This window comes from Emys orbicularis, chromosome 5, assembly GCF_028017835.1.
Source record: "Emys orbicularis isolate rEmyOrb1 chromosome 5, rEmyOrb1.hap1, whole genome shotgun sequence".
Lineage (NCBI taxonomy): Eukaryota > Metazoa > Chordata > Testudines > Emydidae > Emys > Emys orbicularis.
This window is the reverse complement of record NC_088687.1, coordinates 43016634-43028928: the sequence shown is the minus strand read 5'-3', so window position 1 is coordinate 43028928 and position 12295 is coordinate 43016634. Positions and strand designations below refer to the sequence as shown.

The 12295-nt window shown below is 41.0% G+C and overlaps 1 protein-coding gene across 3 annotated transcripts in view; it reads left to right on the top strand.

Moving 5' to 3' along the window:
- The first annotated feature begins 2330 nt into the window (after nt 1-2330).
- Nucleotides 2331-12295, top strand: part of TRPC3 (transient receptor potential cation channel subfamily C member 3) — a 56938-nt gene continuing 46973 nt past the window's right edge. For 2 of the 3 annotated variants that reach the window (XM_065404846.1, XM_065404845.1), the window contains exons 1-3: nt 2331-2546; nt 2835-2860; nt 10770-11541. In XM_065404846.1, the coding sequence (XP_065260918.1) occupies nt 2331-2546; nt 2835-2860; nt 10770-11541 (1014 nt within the window). Of the gene's footprint in view, nt 2558-2834; nt 2861-10769; nt 11542-12295 lie in introns of all 3 variants that reach the window. The other variant, XM_065404844.1, reaches the window with a different exon arrangement.

Sequence of the window (12295 nt, the reverse complement as noted above, 5' to 3'; positions counted from 1 at the left end):
TCCTGCCTGGCAACCATAAAGGGCCCCTTCCAAGTGTGGGCCTGGCACCATTGGTGCCATTGTAAACCCAGTACTGTCCATTAATTACGTTACCCTCATTTCATTCTTTATTAATCAAGTCCCATATGAGCCACTCATTATCTTGTCCAGGATCAATGTCAGGCTGACAGGACTATAATTACCCAGGTCATCCCATATATCCTTTCCTGAGTAAGGAGTGCAAAATGAGTATTATCGTTTTAGGTCAATGAGACTCTGCAGGAGTCAGTGCTAGCAGAATGCATCAGCTGACTGGGCTCTAATACAGTGTAGAAGAATTAGGTTTAACATCTTGATGTCTGTCTTGTATGGATAATCCTATGTGATTCGAAATTGCTGTGGTTAGCACTTAGTATGATGATGAGTGCTTATAAATATCTAAAACTGGGCCCATTCTGCCCTACAACCTATATAATCCTATTGAAGACAAAGCGGGTTAGACATGGTGTAAATGGACAGAAAATGGCCCACTGATATTTTTTTTTAATGGACTAAACTGACAAAGACAAACTGATTCATTTTCCAAATGCCAAAATGTTAGCAGAACTGGAATGAGGTTATGCATCTCTTCAAGATTCTTCCTACACATGCAACAATACAAAGTTATGTGTGGTGAAAATACACAATGCAAAATCTCAGCTCATATTGAAAACTAGTTGTGCATCAGAAAAGAAAGAAGTAGGGTATTGCAAACCTGTTCTCTAGGCGTACTGAGGTGACTTGTACACTCAGCCCTAGCAGAGGTGAGTGTCTTGTGTTGCTCAATAGTTATATCTCTCTCTAAGGAGGGAGTAGTATTTCGGGATGGATTCTTCTCCCATTGAAATAGATAGTGAAACTCCCATTAGCTTCAGTGGCAGTAGGATCTGGACTTCAGTCTTTCTTGCTCCACTGCGTAGTGGCTGCTACATTAAGCCTTTAAGTTCAAAGCAAGAAAAAAACCTGGTTGCAGTCTGCAATGTGGAGATAGAGAGAGAATAGCTATACTGTAATGAATAAACTAACACATTGATTGCTGTACAGACTCCTTATGAAAACAGATGAAGTTAAATTCTCCCTCAGTGCAACCCTACTGACTCTAATGGGGTTGCACAGTTATGAGGGCATAGTTTGCCTCGTAATATAATTACCTGAAACTCTCATAGGAACAAAAGAAGAAGTAACTTTGTATTCTCCTTTTTACAACAAGAATCTTTGTGATTGAGCTCTATACAAATGGTATAATTAGCTTCAGTTACCAGTAAGAGGCATAATAAGTGTCTTAATGCTCACATTTTTTTTTTTGCTTTATACTTGTCACTTAAAAATAATTTGGAAATCTAGATTGTCATTGCATTTTTGTCATAGGCAAGCCAATGAAAATGTTGAACTCTTCTTATTTTCACGTGTAGGGAACCTTATTTAAACCATTTTCCTGGGCTGGGCAGGGGAGAGAGAGAGAGAGAGAGAGAGACTGCTCAGAAATGTAATTCGTTATGAGACTTATATGATTGTATCAGGCAATTGATTGCTTTTTAATTTGTTTCTTGGACGTTTTTGTGGAAATCACACTGTTTGGGGCCATGCACTGCTTCATGCTGCTATGCATATAAAATATACAATTTGTGGTTTTTTGCATATTCTTGAAAGCACCATGTCCATGTTAATATTACTGTACATATAACCCTACTTAGAAGTTATGCCTGGGAGAAAAACTATTTACATCGATAAAATGCACATAAAGGCTGCTTAGTGTGGGCTTCATTTGTGTCTGGGGATCCTTATAACTGCCCCTTAGCAAAGTTGCCTTGTCTGTCCTTTCTTCAATAGGAACTGTTCTTAAATGCCCCAGCTTTGTTTGAGACATGCACTGATTTGGGGCGGGAGAGGGAAGCTGTTATTTCCCCTGCTCATGTGCAGGTTGGAGTGGAGTCCCCTCCTCTCCTCATTGCCTGCTTTGGTCGATGCTCGATTCTCTCTCGGAGTGATGATGCTGTCTGTCCTAGCAAAGTGATGATGAAAAGGCAGAGGAGAGGGGCAGACCTGGAGTGCTTTCTCCTCATCAGCTCCTCACTCAGACCTACTCCCCAGCTCTGCCTATCAGGCTGCACATTGTCTTTCCTTCCTGACAAGCAGCAGCAGCCTGGAAGGAGAAGGGAGGGGAAGGGATATTCTTTTATGGTGAGGGTTTTGTCCCTTCCAGCTGCTCTGTCCCTTGCTGGGCAGGGCTTTCCTCCTCCTCCTCCTCGCTTCCCCAGCACAGGCTGCTAGCCGAGGCTGGCCGGCAGCATCATCCTGAGAAGAACATGAGCATGTCCAGCAAGGGCAGGCGATGTAAGGAGCAGGGGAGAGTGACCTTCCCCCAGCAGCAGCAGGAGGAGGAGGACGGGGGAGAGGAAGAGGAGCAGCAGCGCCGGCGGCGGGGCTGGAGAGGCGTTAATGGGGGGCTGGAGCCCTCTCAGCAGCAGCAGCAGAGAGCAGTGAAAACCCAGCGGGACCCCTACGGCTACTACCCGCCCCTTCCACTGGTCAGCAGCATGTAAGTACCGGCGCTGGCTGGGGGGTGGCCCCCTTCCTGCTGGTGCCCTGGCGGCGCCTGGCGAGGAGATGTGCGGGGTGTCGGGGAAAGGCTCCGATTGTACAGCCACAAAGTTAGCGCTTGTCACGCCAGCTCGCCCCGGCTGCGAGGCAGGTGAACAAGCCGCTTGGGGCTCGGGCAGCCCCGCCAAACCGGGCACCCCCCCGCTCTCCTATCCCGCTCAGGCACCCGCCTGACTGTGTCTCTCCAGTGACATCAGGGGGACGGCGCGGGCCAGTTCCCTTGGAGCCACTCCGAGGAGATGCTGGGGCGATGATCTCCGTTTAGAAATACAAGCGGGTCAGTGCTGGGGCTGAGTAATGCAGAGCGGATGGGGGAGGAGGTACAGGTACCTAGCCTTGGGGTGGATGCTTTCAATAAAGCCGTGATGATGGGGTTACAAATCCCCCGCCCCGAGTTTGCTTTATTATTCTGGGCAAGGGACTGGGAAAGTGAAGGATGCTGCGTCAGTAAATTTACACAGGCAGAGCAGGTGCCTGGACCACTTGCAGAGGGGTCCGTGAGATTTGCTGTTCCTGGGAAATTAAATGTAATGCTAGAATGTGTCTCTTTGAGTTGGAGGAAAAATAGACTTCCATTCATTTCCGGAGTTACATCTGGATTTGAAGCAAGACAGGGGGGGGGGGGGAACCCAGAGGAAAGGGGACAGCCTGGATCTAGATACAGTAGATAGATGCTTTCTCCTTTCTTTAGGCTGGGTGGGGTGGCCTGGATTTGTAACACAACCTTTCAGTTTGTTTCTCATGCAGAAGGAAGAAGACCCTCCCCATATCCCCGAAGATTCTCATGGTAGGCAAGAGGCCCAAGGATGGAGCTCAGAGACCGAGGGTCAGCAGTGCCCCCTAGTGTCTCTCCTGCGCACTCCACCAAACTGCCCCGGACAGACAGTATTTGAGCTCCTACCCTGCCTATCCCTTACTAGCGTTTACCTAGAGCTAGACCTAGCAGATGCAGATGAAATATTGCAAAGGATTTTGTTGGGTGCAAACAGGAGAGAAATGCGATGGTTTATCAGTTTGTTTATATATCCTACCAAGAGCAGGTTTTCTCGGGCAATCTTTATTCTATCAAATCGACTGTTATTCACACAAAACTTTTAAAATTAAATTGATGTTAGATGTGACACAGCGCAGATTCCTTCTGCAAAAGCCAGGATGGAAATATTTTACCAAACTTATTAGTAAGGTTACTCAAAATCCAAGACATTTCCTAAGAGAGGATGTTTTAATATCCTACTGGCTAAACTTAATTTACATTGACAGCAATTATATAACATACAGCTACATGATGTTCTGTGTCTAGTAAAATAGTTTTCTGAGAAAATCCAATTGCTGGCTTAGTCAAAGTTTTGGGAGTTAATGAAGTTCTCTTGTCCCAGTGGCAAAAAAACTATTACTTCCACACAGGTACAAAAGTATTTTTACATTTTCATATGGTGAAAAATATGTTCAAAATCTACACTAATAGAATCACACCCCAAAAATAGAAAACCGAAAGAACTGTGCAGAGGGACAAACTTTTGAACTGCATCTTGTAAGTTTATTTCAAGTTTTGACACCTTCTGAAAACATCATGATGGTTAATAGTTAGGAGGACTTACCTGCAACAGAAATACATTTACTTTTGTAAAGATGTTAAATTTTTTGTCTGTTTTACAAAATCAGTACAATGGCTAGCTAGAGAAAGAGGACTAGGAAGGGACTGGCTTGCCCAGTTTTTATGTGTGGTGCCTAGGAATTGTTCAGTCCTTTAATATGTTATAGTTTTGGTTGACACTTCAAAATTTTGGTCTCCAAGGATTACCTGAATATCTTACAATTTCAGGTCAAATTAATTCTTAATTAAATGTTTTCATTACTAAGCAAATGAACACTTTTTGAGTTATATATTATTACAGAATGTGTTCTGTGTTTGTAAACGTGCTTAATTAAAATCACACTGGGGAAGACTTTAAAATACAACAATTAGAGTAACACTTAGAATGTGATAATCACAAATATATGTACATTCTACCATCCCTGGGTAGGAGTTTTATACTGTATTATGCTTTGTATCCAGTGGCCCAGACATCAAGAGACTTAAATTTCTAGATCTCTTTACTGATAATATAAATGGTGTCACAGAGCCACTGACGTACTCCCTTCCTTAAGAAATGAATATTACACCAACATGGACTAATACCTGAGTCCAGTTTACTCAGCTCAAGGCTTTTGTATCTGGGATGAGCTCCACCTGTTGGAATTACTTATCAGAATACAGCTCTTGCATTCCTATCCTAGAAGTGACTGTCCACTGGGCTGATACTAGTACTCCCCAATCAACGTAATAGGACATGCTGAAGCAACAGGGTATAGAGGGGAAAGGATATGTAACTTCTGTTATCTCTACTGAATGCCCAACTCTGCAGTCTGATTCCAAACTAATATAGCATGTTAGAGAGGGTTTCTGCTAGATAGGTCGTTTCCTCTAGGATGCTGTTTTAAGTAGGATTTTAAATGCTAAAAAAATGTAGCACATATTAATGAAATCAATGTGAATAAGTATACTGATTAACTGAGATAAGGTGTCCTGGTATGCGCTGTAGCTGTACAAACATAGAATAAGAGACAGTCCCTTCCTTGCAGAGTTTACCATCTAAGTCAACATGACAGATAAAGGATGGAAGGTGAAACAGGCAAAGAGGACTAAAGTGACTTGCCCAAGGTTATACAGCAAGTGAGTGGCTGCACCGGGAATAAAACCCAGGTTTCTTGATTCCCAGTCCAGTTATCTATCCAAGTTATGTACTGACAAGTGCTGGGCTGCTACATGATGTATACTATACATTCATATATCCAGGGTTCTGGTTCTATTCATCATAGTTTTGTAAACAAGACAAAATGATGGAGACAAGTATTGATAAAACATTGTAAAAGAAGGAAGGGATTATATTGGTAGTGTGATCCTTGATCATTAAGTAATTTAATGGTGACAAACTGGTTAGCTACTGGTCAGACACTTATTCTATTGCATATATCACTTGGGCATTCTGAATGTTTAGGCACACACCCTTTCTAGACTAAGGCTGTGCCATGTGTCATTGGAAAGGTATTTTCCCCCAAATTTGCACTAGAGTAACATTTGGATTATGATCTTGATTTCACAAGGTACTAATGGTCTTGTCAAGGAACACACAGGCAAAAATACTATGAGTTGTGGCTTCCATTTTCAGAGAAACCTTAAGGGAGTTAGGCACCTATCTCCCACTGAAATGCAATGGTAGTTGTGCACCTAATTCCCTGAGACTCCTTTGACAATCACAGCTCAGATCAGGGGGAGGAGTGCAAGGGAGTTTAATGTTCTCCTCTGCCCACCCCTTACCATGTTGCTTCTCTGTATAGGCTGTTTCCCTTGTGTTGTGTCTGCACAGATCTAGCCCTGAGATCAGAATCTGTCTAGCTGTAAACTTATTTTTCCTATCAAGCATATTACTTGTTCTTTCCACTGAGCTTATTTGTACCTAAGCAAACAGGGATGGTAAAAAAATGACTTAAAGATTTGTGAGGAGGGGACTGAAATTGAGTGATGTCTTCCTCTGAATATCTTACTGTATCTTACCTCTGCTGATATGGTCTGACTGTTGTCTTCACAGCCATGAACCAGCACTTCCACTAACAATGATTCATTATATCCACTTTGGATGAGATTACTTCAGAATGGACCAGTGTTATACTGTGGGTTGGGATCAGACTGCTCAGCTGTCCTAGGTTATGTGAGTGCATTTCAAGTGAGTGAGCCTCTCTGTTCCAGCAAGACAGGTGATATTTTACAGATGAGAGAGAGAGAAATCCTCATGTTATACATTTGGATTTAGGGGAATGTGCACTGAGCCAAGAGGCCGTGAGTTTAAGTTCATCTCTTCTACTGACAGGTATTTATATTTCTGAGCACTTCAAAACATTTACTGTTGGGCAAGGCCTCAGCACTGCTGTCCTACGAGCAAAGCTAGTATCATTCCCTCCACTAAAAAAATGTTAACTGAGAGATTGCAGAAGGTTACTTTTGACAGAACTGGGAATAGAAACTAGGTCTTTTATACAGCAGATTCAAGCCTCATCTATGCTGCTTTTAGATTGATTTACTGATGTACTTAGCTATTCTGACTGTAACTGGTAGACCACAGTCCCTTCTCAGGCACACATATACAACCTCAGGAATGGAGATTGTTCGTAACTCTGAATGTTCATAACTCTGAACAAAACGTTATGGTTGTTCTTTCAAAAATGTACACCCAAACATTGACTTAATACATCTTTGAAACTTTACTATGCAGAAGAAAGATGCTGCTTTCCCTTTATTTTTTACTAGTTTACATTTTACACAATATTGTACTGTATTTGGCCTTTTTTTTATTTTTTTGCCTCTACTGCTGCCTGATTGCATACTTCTGGTTCCAAATGAGGCATCTGGTTGACTGGTCAGTTCATAACTCTGGTGTTCATGACTCTGGTGTTCATAACTCTGAGGTTCTACTGCATACACTTGTCACTTCTCCCCTTACTAGCTGGTCCAAAGAAGACGGCAGTTGGTTTTTTAATCTCAAATTACAGAAGTCGTTACTGGGGATCTAAAGTCCCTGCTCTCAACCTATGTGAGGGATCCTTATGGCTGCAAATAATGCAATTTCTGTTTCTCTAGTTTTCTTTTTTATAATTGGTTAATTTTGTGTTTTCACTGTGTAAACTAACTCAGGAACAAGTTTTATAGTTAAACATTATCTGTCAGTGATGACACAATGAGCAATAAAGCACAGGTGTCCCACGTTTCAGTCATTTGTCACACATTTCAATTGTCGGTCACACTCGGGCAGGTTTGAAGGTTAAAAGGTATGGTTGGTGTGGCGGAGGGCAGCAGCTCATCACATTACATTTGAAAAGTAGAGGAACCAACAGCCGAATGCCCAGCTTGTCACTGCTAAGTATGATGTTTCTAGCTTAGTGCATAGCACTAACAATATGTCCATCTAGAGGGGAAATTTAGCTTCAGGAGCAGACTTGAGTGTTCAGGCAACAAAGCAGTGCACGCTAATGTGATAGTGTTATGCATGCAAATCATGAGATGAAGAGACTTCTTAAGCATCTTTTTCTGGAGAAAATAGGGCTTTAATGTCTCTTTTTTATTTATTACCTGTATCAAAGATGATGAATTTTGTGGACAAAAATATGGTTATGAAGTAGGATAGTTTTTATTTGTTTATTTTCTGAAACTTCCTTGTGTGTAAATTAATCACAGACTTACCAGGAACATATTATTATTGCTTCTGAAAGTTCCTGCTGTATCTCATTAGGATTAAGTGACTTCACAGAGTGTTTTCTCGGTCACTCTAAAGCATGCCCATATTACGGAGGGAGTGGGTGGCACAAAAGGGAAGAAGGAGATGTACTGTCCCTATTTCATGTTATCCTAGAAAAACATAACCATGGATTATACTATGAAACTGGAGATGTACTCTCCCCTCTGCAAATATTGTTAGGACCATAGCCTGGCTCTGAGAAGCTAAGAATATGTTAGTGAGATGTGTGTTGTAAAACAGGAGCTTGCATGAGTAATAATAGTCATGGTTAGGCTAACTGTTAATAATTTAGGGTCTGATTCTGTAGTCCTTACACATTTAAACTGTTGTTAAAGTCATTCAAAGTTTTGCCTAACTAAAGTTCAGGACTGGATCCATGCTAGCAAATGACTACTAATGGTAACGTAGTTAAGAAGCTACAATTTGTAATTTAGGACACCAGGAACATGCTTGCTTTATCCATGCCATAAGCAGATATTGTACCCTGTTAGCCCATTAGTTCAGGATTAGGGATGCTCTGAGTCAAATTCTGCCCTAGGTTACACTTGTTCATCCTGTTTGCTAGTGAAGCTTTTAAGTTCCTTGAAACAAAAAGCTGTACACCGAGGGTTTGTCTAAACTGCAGTTGGAGGCATGATTGGAGCTTTCACATGTAAAATATGCCTAAATCAATTCTGAGCTTAGCACAAAGTCACAAATCCTCTTTGTAACACAGCTTTTCCTTTTTGTAGACATAAGTAAAGAGGTTCAGGAGCAAAGAATAATGGATGTGTCTTCTTTGGCATAGCTGTTTGACATGTTTCAAAAACAGATATTTCTTTTTGCATAGACTACACGGTAGTGCCACACAAGTCACTGCTGCTATACAAAAACACTAATCATGCTTGAACATTTAAATAAGATAAAATATTTTATCATGGGAGAGGCCTGCCATTGGTAATTAATATTGTAATATCACCATCCAGATTACAATGAAACAGCACATTTGTGTTAGCTAAAATATCCAAGGGCTGGACCAGTGTGCTTTCAGGATGCTTGTAGCTTTCATAAAGTTATAAAGAGTTTGTTTTGCTCAATATATTATGGGCTGATGCAGACAGCTTCAACAGCAGCATCCCTCCTACATCATGAATGGAATTTTTTATGCAAAATAAAAATCTTTGGGTCCAAAATGACTGCACCTTGTATTGAATTCCCACTGAAGTCAATGCGAGTTCTTTGCTGACTGGATTGTACTGCCATGGTACAGAGAACACTATAAAGAAGGTTGCATTGTCAAGCACTCAGATGTTAGAAAATGCCCAAATTAAGGTTGTCTGTTTAACCTTAATTCAGCCCCATGTGCATGGTGATGCAGTCTTTAATTACATCATCACATACTATTTTTTTCCACAGGACTCCTGACTCATTCAGTGCATAAAATGGACTGTACTTAATAAACAGCTAATTAATATTTTATTTACTATTTGTTGTTCAATGTATGGCCCAAGGCCTTATTTACTGTACACTATTCTGCTCTGACCCCCACATACAAATAATTTCCCAGGACTGTGAAAATTTAAATTGATAAAAATAAAAAATGCTTCAAATAAACATTGATATGATCTGTTGAAATTATAAAATAAAAACTGAATTCTGCCAAGCCTAGTCATAACTTAGCTAAATGTGGGTGACTTTTCACAGGAAAAGCAAAAGGCATATCCCTTACACTAAGGCCACCCCTTGACAAATTTCAAGTCCCTGCTCCAAGGCATGGAGACTCCTACAGCAACTTCTAAAAATAATTCTTACAACCAATTCATTAACATGGACAAAACAATGCATTTTCCCCTAATCTTATGTCCAGAAATAGCTGAACCATTTTGCTTAAACTTTCCAAAATAATTCAGCTTGAGGCAGACACCCAGCATGGAAAATTTAAGCCCAAATGGTTAAAGTTTGGCAGAATTATAAGCAACTGAAAACAAGATCTTATAATTGGAGGCGTTAATACTTAATAGCAGATGGTGCTGCCAGCCACACCTATAATAAAAACATGGCTTACAGAGGGGGAAGCTATTTTCTGTTAATAGATATCAACTTCATTAATACCTGTCATACAGTAAAATGGCATCATTGGAGATAACTTTGTGACCAGCAACAATGGGCCAAATAATAAAGTCCTCACTCTCTTTTTACTTAGTCTTTCCTCAGGCAAAACTCAGATTGAAGTTAGTAAGGGCTGAGTACAGTTTTTAGAAGTTGGCCAAACACTGGTAGTGGTGCATGCTAAAAAATATGTAATTGGTCTTGTACAGTCTATGTGCAGAGATCACCAGCCAGGGTCAGAAAGTAAAGTTTTCCCCACTTACAGCATTGCATGTGGTGCAAGGTACCATATGTTTTGTTTGCATTTTGCCTTCCTCTAAACCATCAGGTCTGTGCCACTATTGTGGGGCGGATACAGGACTTGATGTTTCCTATGTGTACCTATTGAATGTGCTTAGAAGATATTTTTGAAAGGAAATGATGTTGCACATAAAAATAGTTTACCATGGTCCTTGAGGAGAAATGGGCCTACAGGAAATGAGTCTGTGAACACCTTTCAGTTGTGAGCAAAAGACAATATAAGGGTCTGTGACCCCTCCTCTACCAAGAAGCCTTTTCTGTGCAAGGGTAAAGAGTGAAGGGCCAGGACAGAGGGAGATACAGGCAGACAGCTGGGCAAATGACACAAGACAAAGGAGAAAGTCATCAGTGTCTATAGCCGCTGGGGAAGAATCTGCCAAGGAAATGACTGCTATAATAGTCTACAATTATTTTATCTTTTCTGCTTATTAGGTCCATTGAAGGAAGCCCGTCTCTGAGACGTATGACTATGATGAGGGAAAAGGGAAGACGGCAAGCTGTTAGAGGCCCAGCGTTCATGTTCAACAACAGGGGCACAAGCCTCACTGCTGAAGAAGAGCGTTTTCTGGATGCAGCAGAGTATGGGAACATTCCTGTGGTGCGCAAAATGCTGGAGGAGTCAAAAACACTAAATGTCAACTGTGTTGATTATATGGGCCAAAACGCCTTGCAGCTGGCTGTAGGGAATGAGCATTTGGAAGTGACAGAACTTCTGTTGAAGAAGGAGAACTTGGCACGAATCGGAGATGCACTGCTGCTCGCTATTAGCAAGGGGTACATCCGGATAGTGGAAGCAATTTTGAATCATCCCGGTTTTGCAGCAAATAAGCGACTGACTCTGAGCCCCTGCGAGCAGGAGCTCCAGGATGATGATTTTTATTCCTATGATGAAGACGGCACCCGCTTTTCACCAGATATCACCCCCATCATTTTAGCTGCCCACTGCCAAAAATACGAGGTTGTGCACATGTTGTTATTGAAAGGAGCGAGGATAGAAAGACCTCATGACTATTTCTGCAAATGCAATGACTGCACTGAAAAGCAAAAGCATGATTCTTTTAGTCACTCCAGGTCGAGGATAAATGCCTACAAAGGCCTGGCTAGTCCTGCTTACCTGTCTCTTTCCAGCGAAGACCCAGTTCTCACAGCTCTAGAACTCAGTAATGAGCTTGCCAAGTTGGCCAACATTGAAAAAGAATTCAAGGTATGAGATCTTTTTTGTTTGCCTCTTTTTTTTTTAATGTTGACTTTACTTGTAATGTCATCAGATGCTTGACATTATTTCCTGTATTTTACCTTTTGAGTTAAAGTTGTTTGATTTATATTGTTCCTTTCGGTTCTTGCTATTTTGAATGCTCATTGAGTAAACCATTAAAAAGCAATTTTGCTTGAAACAAAATTGCTTTTACACTTAATATGCATCAAGAGATACAGAAAAAGTGCCAGTGTGAGCATTACTAACCCTACAATCGATGGGAAACAATTTTATTCACTGTAACAGATAATAGTTGTTTTTGCTCACGTGCACTCTATAGGGGTAATATAATCTGAGCATCAAGCAGCAAAATTACACTTTTCATTTACACAATGACTTTGTTTCCATTTTTTATTCACACACATTTTGAATGCTGTTTTCTGCAAATTATTAAGATGACGTGTGATTGTTGTTTTACCACTGGACAGTCAATTTTTTCATTCATTTTTCAGGAGTGTATTTGTCTGCCCAGAAATGTATTTGTCTGTTTACATATGCAGTCCCTTTTATTCTCTTTTTGACTTGTATTTTTTAGATTCACTGTACACTAATTATTTTGTATATCTCAGCATCTCCATTAGGTAATTCATGATTAGACAATGATAAATATTACCCAGTGCTGCCTCTTCATGATATGCAGTTCCCTGTAATACCTCAGAAGGTACACTCACAAAAACCAGCTGTATGGTTGAGACTACACTGC